The sequence below is a fragment of the Megalobrama amblycephala genome, linkage group LG6 (assembly GCF_018812025.1).
Source record: "Megalobrama amblycephala isolate DHTTF-2021 linkage group LG6, ASM1881202v1, whole genome shotgun sequence".
Classification (NCBI taxonomy): domain Eukaryota; kingdom Metazoa; phylum Chordata; class Actinopteri; order Cypriniformes; family Xenocyprididae; genus Megalobrama; species Megalobrama amblycephala.
The window spans coordinates 45,802,170-45,821,253 of NC_063049.1; the positions used below are offsets into that span (position 1 = coordinate 45,802,170).

General features: G+C 43.6%; 3 protein-coding genes across 4 annotated transcripts in view; all 3 read left to right on the forward strand.

Moving 5' to 3' along the window:
• Positions 1-19,084, forward strand: part of LOC125270868 (globoside alpha-1,3-N-acetylgalactosaminyltransferase 1-like) — a 201,621-nt gene that overhangs the window by 38,380 nt on the left and 144,157 nt on the right. The window contains exon 9 of one of the 2 annotated variants that reach the window (XM_048194876.1): positions 988-2,379. The exons of the other annotated variant lie outside the window; for it this stretch is intronic. Coding sequence (XP_048050833.1) covers positions 988-1,678 — 691 coding nt within the window. The 3' untranslated portion in view covers positions 1,679-2,379. Of the gene's footprint in view, positions 1-987; positions 2,380-19,084 lie in introns of those variants that run through there. 2 annotated transcript variants of the gene reach the window in all.
• On the forward strand, positions 7,077-9,724 carry LOC125270873 (C-type lectin mannose-binding isoform-like). Its single transcript, XM_048194880.1, has 4 exons — positions 7,077-7,646; positions 7,842-7,870; positions 8,012-8,103; positions 9,372-9,724. Exons 1-4 carry the CDS (start codon positions 7,235-7,237, stop codon positions 9,475-9,477), a joined length of 639 nt encoding a protein of 212 aa, XP_048050837.1. The 5' UTR covers positions 7,077-7,234; the 3' UTR covers positions 9,478-9,724.
• LOC125270869 lies at positions 13,094-18,212 on the forward strand. The gene is made up of 2 exons (XM_048194877.1): positions 13,094-14,618; positions 17,893-18,212. The coding sequence occupies exons 1-2, from the start codon at positions 13,512-13,514 to the stop codon at positions 17,893-17,895; spliced, it is 1,110 nt and encodes a 369-aa protein (XP_048050834.1). The 5' UTR covers positions 13,094-13,511; the 3' UTR covers positions 17,896-18,212.

Sequence of the window (19,084 nt, forward strand, 5' to 3'; positions counted from 1 at the left end):
GTTCATGTTTCGCGTGTAAAAAAACACAGTATTTTTCACATAATTTACTTATCTGTATACCGCTGTTTCCACTGTCATAAAAACGGGCTGATGACTTCCTTGTTCTATGAAGTCCCTCCTTCAGAAATACGTAACGAGTTCTGATTGTGCCAGCGGTTCCTGAGTTGTGATTCGACAGCTCTGAGCGCACCGTGCCCGGAAAGGTCACGCCTCTTACCATAACGTGGAGATGCACGCGCTCAGTGTTATTGTAAACATGTCTTTAATTTTACCCTATCAATTTGAGCCGGAATCAGACCCGGTGATTGGACTGCGGGATGAAAATAACAGCGTTTCGACGACATGGCGACAAACACACTCTACAAACGCAACTCTTGTGTATTCCTGTGGGCGGAGGTTAGTCAAAAAACTGTTTTAGTGACGTCATTAAAGAAGGAAGTAGAGGGATGTAGTCCAAACTGGCCGTTCGATGTAGGCGACTTCTGTTAAATAAAATATCTCGCTTGGCATTGAACTTTGAGCTTTAAAATTTTACAGATTTTATTTATACTCTAACAACAACATTACACACTAACTAAAGTTTGAAACATGGGATCACGAAGAACGGGACCTTTAAAGCTTTTATTGGACTAACAAGGAAGTTTTCAGTTCTGAAACTTACAGTATATCTTAAATAAACCTCTTATATGTCAAAAGCTCAAGAAAAACTTGACAGTACAATCAAGTACAAAATTAGTAAAATTAGTACAATCAAGTAAAATTAAGTATTTTAATTCTCCTTATCTGGGAGCCTACCCCAGTGACCACTAAAGTCAAGCTGTCTAATTTTACTGTATTTTTCTGCTTTTATTAGAAAGTAACAGTTTACCCCATGCCTATGGTGAATTTTTCAACAACTGTATATTTGTCTTTCAGTTCTTGTGTTGAGGAATTTTATTGCCATCTTATATATTACTTTTGTAATCCTTCTCCCTTGCTGTTTTACAGATACACACGGTTTCTTAAAGATTTTCTGGAGTCTGCAGAGCAGAATTACTTTGTTGGATTTCATGTGCATTATTATATATTCACTGATGAACCAGAACAGGTTCCTGCAGTGGAACTGGGTGAAGGCCATCATCTGACTGTGATAAAAGTTCCTAGTTCTAACAGATGGCAGGAGATCAGTTTGAGCAGGATGAAAAGACTGGAGAAACTGATCGAGAGTCGACTGGTCAATGAAGCCGACTATGTTTTCAGCCTTGATGTGGACACAAAGTTCTATGGTCGCTGGGGGGTAGAGACTTTGGGTCGTCTAGTAGGTGCATTACATCCATGGTTTTATAGTTCCCCTCGTGAACAATTCACATATGAACGCAGGCCAGAGTCTCAAGCATTCATTCCTTACTCTGAGGGTGATTATTATTTTATTGGAGCTGTGATCGGTGGCTTAGTGAAAGATGTATATCAGCTTGCTAAAACCTGCCGGGAGCAGCTGGAAATTGATGCATCTAAATCCATCGAGGCGGTATGGCAGGAGGAGTCTCATTTGAACAAGTACTTCCTTTATAACAAACCCAGTAAACTGCTTTCATCTGAGTATCTGTGGGATGACAAAAGATCTAAACCAGAAGAGATCAAAGTCATTCGATTCTCTCAAGTTCTTAAAAACTATGCTGAAGTTCGTCCAAACCCTTAGCAGCTGTTTCCAGAAACATGGATATTATTTGTACTTTATTTGAATTAAGTATGAAAATAACTGCCAGGTTTCACAAATATTCAGTCGTTTTTGTTTAATAGACTTTTAGTTTGTTTTCCTTCAGTCACATGTTTCCTTTGTTCTATGAGTTTGTCACTATGGGTACTCATAATAATTAGTCATTCTGTTCAGCTGTTAGTCATTATCCCAAATACTGTCGATGTATCCTAGGGGATACAAACATTTGAGCAGCTGTGGGGAGAGTCAGAGGAAGTGTAGGTCTCATTATTTGGTTTCATCTTTGTTGTGAATATTTAGATCTGGTGACTTTGTTTGTACAATCTTTGTTTAGCTCATGACAGCATTTAAAAACAACGTGACCACCTGTAGAGGGAAATCTAAAAGTTTAGATACGTTTATTATACATATTTACAGTATTTGGAGGGGACTTACATGTCTAAAAAGTTGTTGTGAAGCATTAGCACACATTCTGTTGTAACATTCTGTTATATGTTCTAGCCTAGAAATGATCAATATGACTAAAACCTTGCTGAAAAACTTCTTGTACACAATCCACTTCATGCCTTCTGTCTTCTGATTCATAGTTTATACTTTTTAATCAAGTGGAGTCTGTTTTGCTTAGAAATCTTTAATGGTTTTTATAAAGTAAATGTAAATAAACATACACTGTACTGAACCAACTTGGGCTTACTTGATTATTCATGCATCATTTTTTAAAAATGTTAACTTATTTTATTCTATTTATTTATTTATTTATTGAACACTGCTCTGATTGGTCAGATGGCCCAATCATTTGTGATTGGTCTACTGCGTGCACCGCACCCCCATTGCCATAACCAAATGACAGCTATCAATTACAAGACATTGTATACTGCGTATGGACAGAAAAGATAGCATTGATTTTACTGTATCAATTCGAGCCCGAGCCCAACGATGAAACGTCTGAAGTAGCCGATCAACCTGAAACTGATTTGCATTCACGACTGGAGTAGGACGTTTCTCTATGGTAAGTGTCACTTTAGTTCCCATTCAGTCAGTCACGTTCGACGTTATGTCAATACTGACGTAACGGTGTCTCGCTTGGGAGCCCAATCACCTCCAAATGGTACAAAACAAGCCATTGGGAATTGGCCAGTGAGATTTACATGCCGGGCCACACCCCCGGCATCCGGGTATAAATAGGACCGGCATACTCCCTTCCATTCATACTTTTGCTTCGGAGCTGATCGGTTGTGTGACCGTTCTCTCACCTTCAAAGAGTGAAATTTCTACTAAAGAGCAAAAACAGCAATTTTCATTGCTTTTATTGTTTTTGTTCTGGTGGCTGCAGCTCTCAGATCTCTCTCTGGCTGGTGGGAAGGCACGTACAGCGCTATGTGTGTGACAGCGCAACACTCGTCCCTGTGTGCTTCATCTAAAAGAGCAAAGCACAGGCGATCAGCGTCTTCTTTTTTAAGATGTCTTTTCGTCTGTGTGTTTCTGGATGCGGTCGTTTCCTGACCTCATCTGACAGCCACGATCGCTGTCTCACTTGTCTGGGTAAACAGCATGCTGAGTCAGCGCTCGTGGATGGCACATGCCCTCACTGCAAGGGCATGTCCATGTTGTCGTTGCGATCGCGACTCTCCTTCTTTAACACAGAGGCACGAGTCCCCTCTGCTGCTACCCAATCATCTTCCGCCCCCACGAACCTCCCACTCCTCTAGCACCATGTGCCTCTACGGAGGTTTCCCGCATCGCTTTTGGCACTCCGGATGAGAATCAGATGTCAATCGCTGCGTCGGGGAGTGGGCTTTTGGACTCTGAGGAGAAGGACGCCGAACTTCCTCTCTCCGGGGTGGCCATTCAGGCTGAATCGGATTTAGAGTTGATGGCCATGCTTGCCCGGTGAAAGCTCTCAAGGAGCTGCACGAGGGTAGTTCTGAGCCAGGGCTCCTGCAAGCTCCTGAAAAAGTCGCGGCCCGGGCCCTGGGTCAGACAATGTCCACCCTGGTGGTCCAGGAACGACATCTCTGGTTGGACCTGGCCGAAATGAAGGACGCCAACAAAGTTCGCTTTCTCAACAGATCTATTTCCCAGGCCGGCCTCTTCGGCGACACTGTCGAGGACTTCGGTCAGCAATTCTCGGCAGTGCAAAAACAGACGGAGGCCTTTAAATACATCTTGCCCTGGCGGAATTTTGCCATCAATCCGCCGTGGGCTGGCCTCCTATCTGCTCCTCGCTAGGGCGTCCCCCTGCGGCTGCACAGGCTCCCGGGAGATCGGAACCTGCCCATCCTCCCTGAGCCATCCACAGTAAGGCGACGCAACCCGCCCAGGCCACTAAGCCCTCGAAAAAGAAGCCTGAGAAGCAGTACTGAGACGGGTGGCCCAGAGATGAAGGGGACTGCCCTGTCCCAGGAGACGGTGAAGGCACCGGGAGAGGGCCGGGTGGAGAATCTTGTGTTTCATTTTATTTCTGTTCCGCCGCTGGCCCACTTTGTCAATAAAAGAGCAGTTTCCAAAATCTCTGGGCCATACAGGGTCTGTGCTGACAGTGTGCGACGCACCTCTTCCTCACTCTTAGCCACACCCTCTTTCACCACCATGCCCCGTCCCTCACTGGACACTTGAAGCCACGTGAGTGCACCCCACTCACAGCCTCTAATTCTGGACGCACTGCCTCCCAAGTTGTGCCACAGCGCTACACGCTGCCTCCCCGTGGGTACTTCTGCTGTCCGGATGGTTCCACTTGTACGGTGCTTGGGGGCGTGGCTATGCCTTACAACCTGTCTCGTTGTCTCATTCGGACAGTCAGACTCGGCTATGCGATTCAGTTCGCCAGGCGTCCCCCCAGGTTCAGCGGCGTCCTGTTCACCTCGGTGACATGAAACGCTCCTGTCCTGCGGGCGAAGGACGCAATAGAACCTGTCTCTCCAGCCGAGATGAAGTCAGGGTTTTATAGCCCGTACTTCATAGTACCCAAGAAAGGCGGGGGGTTAAGGCCAATCTTGGATTTGCGTGTCTTGAATCAGGCCCTTCACAAGCTCCATTCGAGATGCTCATGCTGAAATGCATCCTCACGTGCGTTCGCGCCCTGGATTTGTTCGCACCGATCGACCTGAAGGACGAATACTTTCATGTCTCGATCCTCCCTCAACACAGACCGTTTCTACGCTTTGAGTTCGAGGGTCGAGCATATCAGTACAAGGTGCTACCCTTCGGGTTGTCCCTGTCACCTCGCGTCTTTACTGAAGTCGTGGAGGGTGCCCTTGCCCTGCTCAGGGAAGTGGGCGTTTGCATACTCGACTACCTCGATGACTGGCTCATTCTGGCCCAGTCGCGAGAACAGTTGTGCGAGCACAGGGACTTGGTGCTCAGTCACCTCAGCCAGTTGGGGCTTCGGGTCAACTGGGAAAAGAGCAAGCTCTCCCCGTGCAGAGCATCTCTTTTCTCAGTGTGGAGCTGGACTCAGTCAACATGACGGCGCATCTCACCAACAAGCGTGCACAGTCAGTGCTGAACTGCCTGAACTCGTTCTCGCAGAAAACAGTGGTTTCACTGAAACAATTTCAGAGGCTCCTGGGGCATATGGCATCTGCAGCCGTGGTCACGTCGCTCGGATTGCTTCATATGAGACCGCTTCAGCACTGGCTACACAGCCGAGTCCCAAGAGATGCATTTTTAGTCTAGATTTAATCTGACAGAGTGTGTCTGCTTCCCGAACAATGCTAGGAAGATTATTCCAGAGTTTAGGTGCCAAATAGGAGAAGGATCTACTGCCTATGGTTGATTTTGATATTCTAGGTATTATTAGCTGGCCTGAATTCTGAGATCATATGTTGCATATGTCGTAGTTTAGATATATTTTTAAGATGGAAGAATACGGTTTTACAGATGCTAGTAACATGGCCTTCAAATGAAAGATTGGTATCAAAGAGCACACCCAGGTTCCTAACTGACGACGAAGACTTAACAGAGCAGCCATCAAATGTTAGAGAGTATTCTATGTTATTATGTGAAGAAGTTTTTGGTCCATAAATTAGAATCTCTGTTTTTTCTGAATTTAGTAGTAGGAAATTACTGGTCATCCAAATTTTTTATATCAGCTATACATTCTGTTAATTTTGTGAATTGGTAAGTTTCGTCAGGGCATGAAGAAATATAGAGCTGAGTATCATCAGCGTAACAGTGAAAACTAACGCCATGCTTCCTAATGATATCTCCCAAGGGTAGCATGTACAGAGTGAAAAGCAATGGTCCTAGTACTGAGCCCTGCGGTACTCCATATTGAACTTGTGATCGATATGACATCTCATCGTTTACTACTACAAACTGATAACGGTCAGATAAGTATGATTTGAACCATGACAGTGCAATTCCACTAATGCCAACATAATTTTCAAGTCTATTTAAAAGAATATTGTGATCAATAGTGTCAAATGCAGCACTAAGATCCAGTAACACTAATAGAGAGATACAACCACGATCTGATGATAAGAGCAAATCATTAGTAACTCTAATGAGAGCAGTGTCAACACTATGGTACGGTCTAAATCCTGAATGGAAATCCTCACAGATACTATTTCTTTCTAAAAAAGGAACATAGTTGTGATGAAACTGCCTTTTCTAGTATTTTTGACAGAAAAGTGAGATTTGAGATCGGCCTGTAATTGACTAATTCTTTAGGATCAAGTTGTGTTTTTTTAATAAGAGGTTTAATAATAGCCAGCTTAAAAGTTTTTGGTACATATTCTAGTGATAAAGACGAATTAACAATATTAAGAAGAGAATCTATGACCTCTGGAAGCATCTTTTTCAATAGCTTAGTCGGTATAGGGTCTAGCATACATGTTGTTAATTTTGATGATTTAACAAGTTTAGACAATTCTTCCTCTCCTAAAGCAGTAAATGAATTGAATTTTTCCTCAGGGACACTACAATGCACTGTCTGACACGATACTGACATAGACGGTTGCATGGTTATAATTTTCTCTCTAATATTGTCAATCATGCAAGTAAAGAAGTTCATAAAGTCATTACTGTTGTGCTCTTTGGAAACATCAGAACTTGAAGCTTTATTTCTTGGTAATTTAACCACTGCATCAAATAAATACCTAGGGCTGTGCTTATTTTCTTATAAAAGTTTTGAAAAATAGGCAGATCTAGCAGTTTTTAAGGCCTTTCTGTACACAATCATTCTCTCTCTCCATAAAATGTGAAAAACTTCTAGTTTTGTTTTCTTCCAGCTGCGCTCCATTTTTCTGGCTGCTACCTTTAGGGCCCGAGTGTGCTCATTGTACCACGGCATTGGATTAATTTCCTTAATCTTTTTTAAACGCAAAGGAGCAACTGAGTCTAATGTGTTGGAAAAGACAGAGGCAATAGTTTCTGTTGCAACAGAGTCTGTTGAAACTTATGTTATAAAGTTACTCTGTGTCGTGACAGATCGTTGTAGCATCTCAACTCAAGTGGCAAAAGTTGTTGCACAAAATAAACATGCATAAACATCAGAAGGAATGTTGAAAGATACAGTACAGCTTACTGAAATGAATCATGTCTCATGCAACTGATCAGTCAGGGTTAATGTCTCTCTCCTCAGCTCTGAGCTCCAGTGTGAACTCCCATCTGTTTTACTTTATTTCTGAGAAAATGAACTGGTCCGATGTGCAAACGTACTGCAGACAGAATCACATTGATCTCACCACCGTGGATGACCAGGAGGACCTGATTTCACTGGTAGAAAACGTAACCAAGGGTTTTAATGAATACATCTGGATTGGACTCTATCGGATTACAGGGACTTCTCCCTGGATTTGGTCTGATCAGAGCAATTCCGCATTCAGATTGTGGATTAGAGGACAGCCGAACAATTCTGGTGGCAATCAGATGTGTGTTCAAACAACCTCTGCTGGAGAGTGGAACGACTGGTGGTGTGTGGAAAAATTAGCATTCATCTGCTACACTGGTGAGTCATTTGAAATTTAACTTAACTGCAGAAATATTGAGTCTTTGTATGTGGATTAATGAATTGGCAAGATTTAGTTTTGTGATTGTTGTTTTTTTTCAGCTGTTGCTGTAAGCCAGTGTGAAGAATTGATCACTAAATGAAATATTTGAACTCATCCATTATTATCCTGTTTCATGTGTGTTTCTCTCACAGAGAAGAAGAGGCAGATAGTGAGATTGGAGGTGAAATCAATTAGAAATGTGAATGTTCTGGCAGTGAGGAACCAAATTTTACAGAATTTTAGTTCAATATACTGCACATTGAATAAATATCGATGACTTACCAAGAGCACTGAGTAATAAAAGTGTGCTTGTGTTCTTCAGATATTGCAGATACTGACAGAGAAGAGACTCACAGAAGATGCAAAACTGTCGTGGAAAATGATTTCTGGGGAAAATGTCTTTCAGAGAATGTGGTATCAAAAGAATGATGTTTCTCAGACACCCTGTGGCAAAAAAAAAAAAAAGAACTGAATGTCTCATAGTAGTGTTTCTTGTGTAATTTTAGTTGTATACCCAGCTAACAGGGAACGTTGTGGCAAGGTTCTCTCAAAGTTATGAAAAGCGTTCTTCCAGTAGTTTTAATAAAACCTTTGTTCAAAATTATCTTTATTAATGTTAGCACAAACTCACTATTTGTATACATCATTCATGGAATGTTTTTCCTGAAATGTTTAGTTGGATTAATCTAATGTTTCTTAAATATTACTGTGTGTTTCAGAACATTCAGAACTTTCAAAAGTAACATTCCAATAATGTTGCAAAACGGTCAAATGAAATGTGACAGAAAAAAGTGAATGCAAAATGTTAGGACATATTTTTGTTAGAAGGTTATTGAGGCATCAGTACATAAAATATGCATCTGCATTATTAAGCTGTTTTTGTATTTAATGCAAAAAAAAAAAAAAAAAAGGATTTGTAAGTTTTGTATAATAATAAGATTATCTTAATCATTCTCACATCTTACACTGATTGTTTTTGTCCTTTTGCATTGTTAGTTGATTCTAGTTTTAAACTAAAAAAAAAAAAAGTAGAAAATAAAGGTTAACTGCAAAGTAAGATGACTCCTGTCAGTCAACAAAACTCCTGTAGAGGGAGCTCACGTGTAGCAAAAAAACAATGTTTTTAGTGAGTTCTTGTTTTTTATAATTATTATTATTATTATTATTTGTTTATACAAAACTGTATTTGACAATGAACTTCATGAAATGAATGAATGAAAAATACTGCTCTCCCCTTTCACGATCATTAGCACTTCCTCATTTCCTTACGTGGATACTTCTCTAGAATTCATTTTGATGACTGACATGATTCTTTGGATCTTCATCAGGTGTTTCACATGCGTTGTTTTGACATTGAAGCCTAATGCAAACATGTCTTGACACATTATAGATCTTATATGAAGCGTACAAAATAAGTACAGTCATTGCCTTTGTACATTTGGAAGAGGATCACTTCTGGAACGTTGTGTGGTCAGAATGATAATTTTGAGTTGAAGCTGTTTACTGCCTAAAGATGATAATAATGTTTAGAAAGAAAGAAATAAAAAGCCACCATTAAGAACAAAGATGCTTTGTTCCAGTGTTAAGTAAGACTGTCTGTAGTGCATCTTTAAAATAGTAGTGCTCAGATTTGTGTTATCTTCTAACATATTTATACTGTTCTTCTTGCATCTCTCCTGTAGGTGGCTTTCCAATTCTGGATTCTTGAAACAAAAGGATCGAAATGATGGATTGAGATTTAAGAGTCTCAATAAGAGTCTTAAGTCTTATTTACTTAAACCAATTTGAATTTGTCCACTATATACACTATATATTGCCAAAAGTATTGGGACCCCTCCAGATCATTGAATTCAGGTGTTCCAATCACTTCCATGGCCACAGGTGTGTAAATCAAACACCTAGGCATGCAGACTGCTTCGACAAACTTTTGTGAAAGAACGGGTGGCTCTCAGGAGCTCAGTGAATTCAAGCGTGATAGCGTAGTCAATAGCTACAGACCTCCAAACTTAGTGTGGCCTTCAGATTAGCTCAAGAACAGTGCGTAGAGAGCTTCATGGAATGGGTTTCCATTGCCGAGCAGTTGCATCCAAGCCTTACATCACCAAGTGCAATGCAAAGTGTCGGACGCAGTGGTGTAAAGCACACCGTCACTGGACTCTAGAGCAGTGGAGACGTGTTCTCTGGAGTGACCAATCACGCTTCTCTGTCTGGCAATCCGATGGACGAGTCTGGGTTTGGCGGTTCCAGGAGAACGGTACTTGCCTGACTGCATTGTGCAAAGAGTAAAGTTTGGTGGAGGGGGATTATGGTGTGGGGTTGTTTTTCAGGGGTTGGGCTTGAACCCTTAATTCCAGTGAAAGGAACTCTTAATGCTTCAGCATACCAAGACATTTTGGACAATTTCATGCTCCCAACTTTGTGGGAACAGTTTAGGGATGGCCCCTTCCTGTTCCAACATGACTGCACTCCAGTGCACAAAGCAAGGTCCATGAGACATCTCCATCAGACTGGGTTTTCCTTGAAAGTTTTGCATCTTCTGAATCCTCTTCAGAACAGAGCTGACTTTAATTTCTTTTCCTTGCAAAATTTATTGAATGTATATTAATTCCCTTTGGGCAATTGTTTGGGTATGATCTCACCTTTTCTTAAATCTCTTTCTTCACTCAAGGATAATCCTTTTAGACTTGATTTCACAGCCACTCTCACTGTTTATCATATGGAAAACATCAGCATGAAGATAATGTTTCAAAATGTATCCTTCTGTCTTACATGAAACAGCAGCAGGGTGCAGAACAGCTTGACTGTGAGTAAATGCTGGCTGTTACTTTCACTTTTGAATCATTCTGGTTGGTTGAGCTGTGTGTCAGACTGAACCAATCAGAGTGTTTGGAGTCACAATGCTGTCTGTACATCTGTCCAGCTCATGTTCTCAGACACAAAGTAAAACACATGAGAGTTCACACACACCTGACATTTATTTTATAAAGACATGCAACATTCATATCCAGTAAGACTGACGCAATATTGAATATAATTTCAATAAGTAAAATATTGCAGGTAGAAATTTTAAGGAACGAACAAAAGCATTAATACTGCTGGGTTTCTGAAATAATAAACAGAATTTTTTTAAACTGATTTACTGAATTATCTGCTGTTTTGCAAGTATATAAATAATAGTACATAATATCACAGCATGATAATTACAAGCAAATAGTAACATTAAGTTATAACTGTTAGATACAGATTTGACTGTTAAATGAAATACAATCTCTGAAAACAATGTTTTAAGTAAATTCAGAGAGAGTGAAGAGAGAGACAGGTGAGTGTGATATTGATAGAAGGGAGGAGAGACGATGCATGTCATGTGATGTGTCTTCCTCCATAAAACATATATAACTCACTCCCTAAAGAAAGACAGACGCCTTTTATCAACATGATGAAGCTCTTCAAGAGCCTGTGGATCTTACTGGGTAAAGTACGACATACATGAATCTGCTGTTTTACACTAATATCAACTGAGATTTCTGCAATCTTTCCCTGAATTTTGCTCTGTTTGTAGATTAGTTTACACTTATCTCACTTTCTACTGGATTTTCTATTGTAAAGTGTTGAAATTTCTTGCCAAACAAATCTAAATATTCTAGATAAGTTTCTGTTTCATGCATTCTTGCTTGTGTATCATGAACCACAACATTTTTTAAATCGTGATTTGCATTATGTAACTTTTTTACCTCCGTTCAGAAGTTTGTGGATTTGTCATGCTTTTGAAATTATTTTTATGCTCAACAAAGCTGCATTTATTTGATCATAAATACAGTAAAAACAGTGAAATATTATTAGAATGTAAATCAGCTGTTTTCTATGTGAATATATAGTAAAGTGTAATTTATTCCTGTGATCAAAGCTGAATTTTCAGCATCATTACTCCAGTCTTCAGTGTCACATGATCCTTCAGAAATCATTCTGATATGATGATTTGATGATCAAGAAACATTTAAGGATTATTATCAATGTTGAAAACAGTCATATTTTTGTGGAAACTGTCATACATTTTATTTTTCAGGATTCTTTGATGAATAGAAAGATCCACAATCTTTTTTTAAGATTCATGCAATTAATAATTAATAGATGGAATTAATATTCCATCAAATTGAACTGAATAATCCTTAAGAATTTTAATTGAATAATCATTAATTAATTATTAAATTTAATTATTCTTAAAAAGGCTAAATTTTGTTTTTGAGCTTAGGCTACTTAATGCATTCTTGATGACTAAATCTGTCAAGTTCTTAAAAACATATTACTGACCCCAGTCTTTTCAACAGGTCATAGAGTTCCTTGTCTCTGGCCTAGTTTTTCTAGGTTTATTTTTTTTAGATCTACTTTACAAATCAAATCTTATGTTAAATAGATGCTCATTTGTGTATGTAAATGGTTTGATGGTGTTCTTTATGTCTGTATTTGTCTTGTTGTGGTTCTGCACAAACATTTGTTTTTGTCTGATTTTAAACAAATATTCTGCTCTTTACAGATTATTATTATTAATTTAGTAGTAGTTTCCTCCAACATGATTATGGCACAGATCAATGTTTTATGATTTGTTAACGCTTTAGATTACAGCCCGTAAGTACTGCGAAATTACAACATATTTACAGCATAACTTACAGGAATGATAGTGTACCTATAAGGCAAGGTAAGGCAATTTTATTTGTATAGCACATTTCATACACAATGGTAATTCAAAGTGCTTTACATAAAGAAGTACGTAATAATAATGGAACACATAAGAAATGCAAATAACAGTAAAAACAGAGAATTTTGCTATCTTGTTTCGGGGAGTTTTTTGTTGTCCATCACAGCGGATCTAAATGGATCTTCCTCATGCAGAGGGATAACTGTTTATATTTGTCAGGAAGCTGTGCGTTTAAACATTACCCTTACAGACAAATCTTCCTGGACTAACTTTGTCAGAGCTCCATCCAGGGATAACAAATGCTTACTTCCTAATTCTCCCAGCTCTTTCAACCAGACAGCAAGATTTAAAATACATTAAAAGTCAGAAAATAAAAAGATTATACATAAAAGATATAAAATGCATTAAAAATGAAAAAAAAAAAAAAAAAAAAAAAAGAGTTGAAAGAATAAAAAGATAATATGTATAAAATAAAGTGCAAGCAGTTTGGATATAGCTCAGTGCTCAATCAGCAAATGCATAGATAAAAAGATGTGTTTTGAGTCTGGATTTGAATGTGGCTACTGTTGGAGCACATCTGATCTCTTCTGGAAGCTGGTTCCAGCTGCGGCTGGCGTAACAGCTAAAAGCAGACTCTCCTTGCTTTGAGTGAACCCTTGTGTGGCGAGGGGGGCGTGGCTCAGCGAGGTCTGCAACCGGAGAGAATAGCGGGAGACGCTTGGTAAGTGAGTGGGTTGAATACAAATCACGAACACCTGTTTCTCATTCCAGTGATTGGCGCGGAGACAGGATAAAATGCCGTGAGAAGCAGGAGTGTGTGAGAGAGAGGGGTACTGCTGACTGAGCCGTGTTGAGTTACCTGGAGTGAAGCCCTTTGTGGATGGTGTATACCGAACCTGGAGTGAAGCCCTTTGTGGATGGTGTATACCGAACCTGGGGTGAAGCCCTTTGTGGATTGTTTATTTTCGTTGTTGTGCGCTGCACAGTCTTTCTGTTGAACCTTTTTGAAAGTCAATAAAGTCTCAGTCAGCAGTTGTTCGTCGACCCTGTCCTCTTCCTTCCCCCACTACGAACTTAACTGTGCTACACTGGTGCCGAAACCCGGGAAGGAAGACGGGAGCACATCGCCATGCAAGCATCGTCCTCCACCCCATTTGCGGACATCATCGCGTCCCTCGCGGTCCTGCACTGCGAACAACAACAGGCCCTGCTGGAGTTACGAAGCGATCAGGAGCGGTGTTTCCAAGCCATCTTACAGACCCAGCAGGAGGACCGCGAGGCGTTCCGGAGCTGGATTGACCGGGAGGTTCCCCTGGAGCCCACCGAGCAGCCAGCTGTGCCTGTCCACCTGCCCCTAAACAAGATGGGTCCGCTGGACGACCCCGAAGTTTTCCTTGAGCTCTTCGAAAGATCCGCCGAAGCGTGTAAATGGCCGCGGGACCAGTGGTCTATGAGGCTGGTCCCGCTCCTCTCAGGAGAAGCGCAGGTGGCGGCACAGCAGCTCCCAGTCCAGAACCTCCTGGTCTATGACGACCTACGGCGGGCCATCATCCAGCGGGTCGGTCGGACCCCGGAGCAGCATCGACAGCGCTTCCGCTCCCTCGACCTGGGTGAGTCCGGCCGGCCCTTTATGATGGCCCAACAGCTCCGGGACTCGTGCCGCAAATGGTTGCTGGCTGAGGGAAGCGACTTGGACCTGGTCATCGATCGAGTGGTGCTGGAGCAGTTCATCACTCGGCTCCCAAAAAAAAATGCTGAGTGGGTCCAGTGCCACCGCCCCACGTCGCTGGACTCAGCAATCCAATTGGCGGAGGACCACATGGTGGTGTGCCACGGGGTCGGCGAGCCCCTTCCAGCTGCCTCTCTCTCTCCCTCTCTTTTGTCCCCCTCTCTCTCTAGACCTGTCCCTCTTCCTAGGTCTCGTCCGCCCGGCCCGCCTCGTGTTCCGTCCCGAGGGCGGGGCGGAACGGGACAGGCACCTTCCTGCGGACCCAGGGGGGCGGGACTCCCTGCTGCCGGGACGGACCCCACTCCTGCTTCTCTCCTTTCTCCGCGCCAACCGTTCAGCCCACTCTCTGCCACTGGAGCGGCGGGCAGGTCTGGGCCGGCCTGTTGGCGGTGTGGGGATCCGGATCATTTCGTGGATAAATGTCCGGTTATGGAGGTCAGGACAATGATCCGGGTCCCCGACGATCCACAGGCCGCCCCTGGTCAAGCTGGCGGGTACCAAATACCTGTGAGTATCAAGGGGGGTACCTATCAGGCTTTGGTGGACTCGGGCTGCAACCAAACCTCTGTTCATCAAAGCCTGATTTCATCGGGGGCATTGGATACAGGCCGCATGGTTGGGGTTCGGTGCGTGCACGGGGATGTGGTAAGATATCCTATAATGCCAATTTAATGAATGCCAATCATTAAATTTAGGGGACAAAAGCATAGTGTTGAGGTGGCAGTTAACCCGCACCTCCGGCAACCGGTAATTTTGGGAACGGATTGGCCTGCGTTCAAACAATTATATGTTTATGCTCGGATGCCTCTTGGGGGAAAGGAGCGCGGGGTAAACAGGCGCGAGTGCAGGTAGGAGAGACTGATCAGAGACCGGAGAACTCTGCTGCAGGGGAACTGAGTGAAGCCGGAAGACTAATTCTCCCGGAACGCGATGATTTTCCCCTGGAGCAGTCTCACGATGAGACACTAAAACATGCATTTGAAAGGGTCTGCGTAATTGATGGTCAGCCTCTCCAGCCTGGACGTCCGCTTGTTTATCCATATTTCGCGATTATAAAAGATAGGTTGTACCGAGTGACCCAAGACACTCAAACAAAAGAAGATACAACCCAGTTGTTAGTGCCAAAGAGCCGCAGGGAAAAGCTTTTCCACGCGGCTCATTCTAATCCGATGGCGGGGCATTTGGGACAGGCGGCGACACTAAATCGTCTCATGACCCGGTTTTTCTGGCCGGGCATTCACGAGAATGTATGCAGGTGGTGCGCGTCTTGTCGTGAATGCCAGTTGGTGAACCCACCGGCCACCCCAAAAGCGCCGTTGCGCCCACTTCCATTAATGGAGGTCCCCTTCGAGAGAATTGGTATGGACCTCATCGGGCCATTAGAACGATCAGCAAGAGGACATCGCTTTGCATTAGTCATTGTTGATTATGCAACGCGATATCCCGAAGCAGTGGCTCTCCGCAACATTTCCGCTAAGAGTGTTGCGGATGCACTGTTTCGTTTAATCTCCCGGGTGGGGATTCCAAAAGAAATCCTCACTGATCAAGGCACGGCGTTTATGTCACGCACGTTACGCGAACTGTACGAATTATTGGGCATTAAATCGGTTCGTACCAGCGTCTTTCACCCACAAACAGACGGGCTGGTCGAACGTTTTAATCGCACGCTTAAATCCATGATTCGTAAGTTCGTTCAAGAGGACGCCAAAAATTGGGATAAGTGGTTAGAACCTCTGTTATTCGCAGTGCGAGAAGTCCTGCAAGCCTCCACGGGGTTTTCCCCCTTCGAGCTTCTCTTTGGACGTCAGCCCCGTGGGGTCCTGGATGTCCTGAGGGAGGCTTGGGAGGACGGACCATCTCAGGCCAAAAACGAAATTCAGTATGTGCTGGACTTGAGAACAAAACTCCACACTTTGGGGCGGCTATCAATGGAGAATTTGTTACAAGCCCAGCACAGACAGAGCCAGCTGTATGACAGACGGTCTAATTTACGTAAATTTACACCGGGAGAGAAAGTGCTTGTATTACTCCCTACTTCAAATTCGAAATTACTTGCAAAGTGGCAAGGACCCTTTGAGGTCACACGGCAAGTGGGCGAGCTCGATTATGAGGTGGTACGGTCTGACAGGAGGGGGTCACGTCAAATTTATCACCTCAACCTCCTCAAAAAATGGAATGAGGCTGAATCAGTGATGCTGGTGACGGTGATTAGCAGGGAGGATGATCTCGGGCCAGAGGCGAATATAAAAACTCAATCCCTCGCTCTGATCCCGGGAGGAGATCACCTCTCGAATTTGCAGACGTGTTCTCTCCCCTGCCGGGACGTACCAACCTCATTCAGCACCACGTTGAGACGGAGCCGGGCGTGGTTATTCGCAGCCGGCCGTATAGGTTACCTGAACACAAAAAAAAGGTAGTTCAGGACGAATTAGAGGCAATGCTGAAAATGGGGGTAATAGAAAAGTCCAGCAGTAACTGGGCGAGCCCGATAGTTTTGGTCCCCAAGACCGACGGCTCGGTACGTTTCTGCGTGGACTATCGCAGGGTGAATGCAGTGTCGAAATTCGACGCGTATCCAATGCCGCGGGTGGACGAATTGCTTGACCGGCTAGGTGCGGCTTATTCGACACTGGACTTAACGAAAGGGTACTGGCAGATCCCCTTGTCGCCTTTATCCAAAGAAAAGACAGCTTTCACGACGCCGTTCGGATTACACCAATTTGTTACGCTTCCGTTCGGGCTGTTCGGGGCACCGGCTACCTTTCAGCGGCTCATGGATAAGATTCTCCGGCCCCTTGCTGCATATGCGGCTGCCTATCTAGATGATATTATTATCTATAGTAACGATTGGCAGCGGCATATGCAGCATGTGAGAGCCGTCCTGAGATCGCTGAGAGGGGCTGGGCTCACGGCCAACCCGAAGAAGTGTGCAATTGGGCGCGTGGAGGTAAGGTATCTGGGCTTCCACTTGGGGCATGGGCAGGTGCGTCCCCAAATTGACAAGACAGCAGCGATTGCGACCTGTCCGCGCCCCAAGACCAAAAAGGAGGTTAGACAGTTCCTCTGGCTGGCGGGATATTATAGAAGGTTTGTACCTAATTATTCGGCCCTCACCAGCTCGTTGACTGATCTAACTAAAAAGGATGCTCCAGATACGGTCCAGTGGACGGAGCTGTGCCAGCAGGCCTTTACCCAGGTGAAGGCTGCTCTATGTGGCGGGCCATTGCTTCACTCTCCTGACTTTTCTCTCCCTTTTCTGTTGCAGACTGACGCGTCGGACAGAGGGCTGGGTGCTGTCCTGTCCCAGGAGATAGAGGGTGAGGAGCGGCCGGTACTGTACATTAGCCGTAAGCTCTCTAAGAGAGAAGCTAAGTACAGTACCGTAGAAAAAGAGTGTTTGGCTATCAGGTGGGCCGTCCTCACCCTCCGCTATTATCTCCTGGGGCGGGAATTCACTCTCTGTTCGGACCACGCTCCCCTGCAGTGGCTCCACCGCATGAAGGATACCAACGCGCGGATCACTCGTTGGTATCTGGCTCTACAGCCTTTTAAGTTCAAGGTGGTCCACAGGCCGGGTGTTCGGATGGCTGTGGCCGATTTCCTCTCCAGAAATGGGGGGGGGGGCTGCAGGCCGGACGGCTCCCCAGCCTGAGTCGGGCGGTGGGGGTATGTGGCGAGGGGGGCGTGGCTCAGCGAGGTCTGCAACCGGAGAGAATAGCGGGAGACGCTTGGTAAGTGAGTGGGTTGAATACAAATCATGAACACCTGTTTCTCATTCCAGTGATTGGCGCGGAGACAGGATAAAACGCCGTGAGAAGCAGGAGTGTGTGAGAGAGAGGGGTACTGCTGACTGAGCCGTGTTGAGTTACCTGGAGTGAAGCCCTTTGTGGATGGTGTATACCGAACCTGGAGTGAAGCCCTTTGTGGATGGTGTATACCGAACCTGGGTTGAAGCCCTTTGTTGATTGTTTATTTTCGTTGTTGTGCGCTGCACAGTCTTTCTGTTGAACCTTTTTGAAAGTCAATAAAGTCTCAGTCAGCAGTTGTTCGTCGACCCTGTCCTCTTCCTTCCCCCACTACGAACTTAACTGTGCTACACCTTGGTATTTCTAAATGACTTGATCCTGATGATCTGAGTGATCTGTTAGGTTTATATTCTATGAGCATATCTGCAATGTATTGAGGTCCTAGGCCATTGAGTGATTTATAAACAAGTAACAGTACTTTAAAATCAATTCTAAATGCAACTGGAAGCCAGTGCAAGGACCTGAGGACTGGTGTGATGTGTTCATATTTTCTGGATCTGCTCAGAATCCTGGCAGCAGCGTTTTGTACGAGCTGCAGCTGTCTTATGGTCTTTTTGGGAAGGCCTGTGAAGAGCCCATTAAAATAATCCACCCTGCTGGTGATGAAAGTCTTGACTGGAGACAAAGCATCTAATTCTTGCAATATTTTTGAGATGATAATATGCTGATTTTGTTATTGTCTTTACATGGCTACTGATACTCAGGTCTGACTCCAAAATCACACCAAGATTCCTGACTTAATTCTTAGTTGTTTGACCCCTAGAGTGAAGGTATGCATTCACTATCTTTGTTTCCAAACGCAATGACTTCAGTTTTGTTTTTGTTTAACTAAAGCAAGTTTAGGCACATCCAATTTTTAATTTTATCAATGCATTGGCACACGGAGTCAATGGGGCAGTAGTCGTTAGGTGATATGGCTAGGTAAATCTGGCTGTCATCTGCATGGCTGTGATATGCAATTTGGTTCTTTCCCATTATCTCATTCTATCTCATTACTTACACATAAAGTAAGTATGTGTAAGTCTGGGGAATAAAGGGGTAACAACCAGGAAAATAACAAATTATTTAAACTGTAAATATTTTAGAACTAAGGGGTACTTATACTATTATTATAGAGAACAGTCTTACTTTTGGGAGCAATTTAGCGAGAACATACACTACACACCT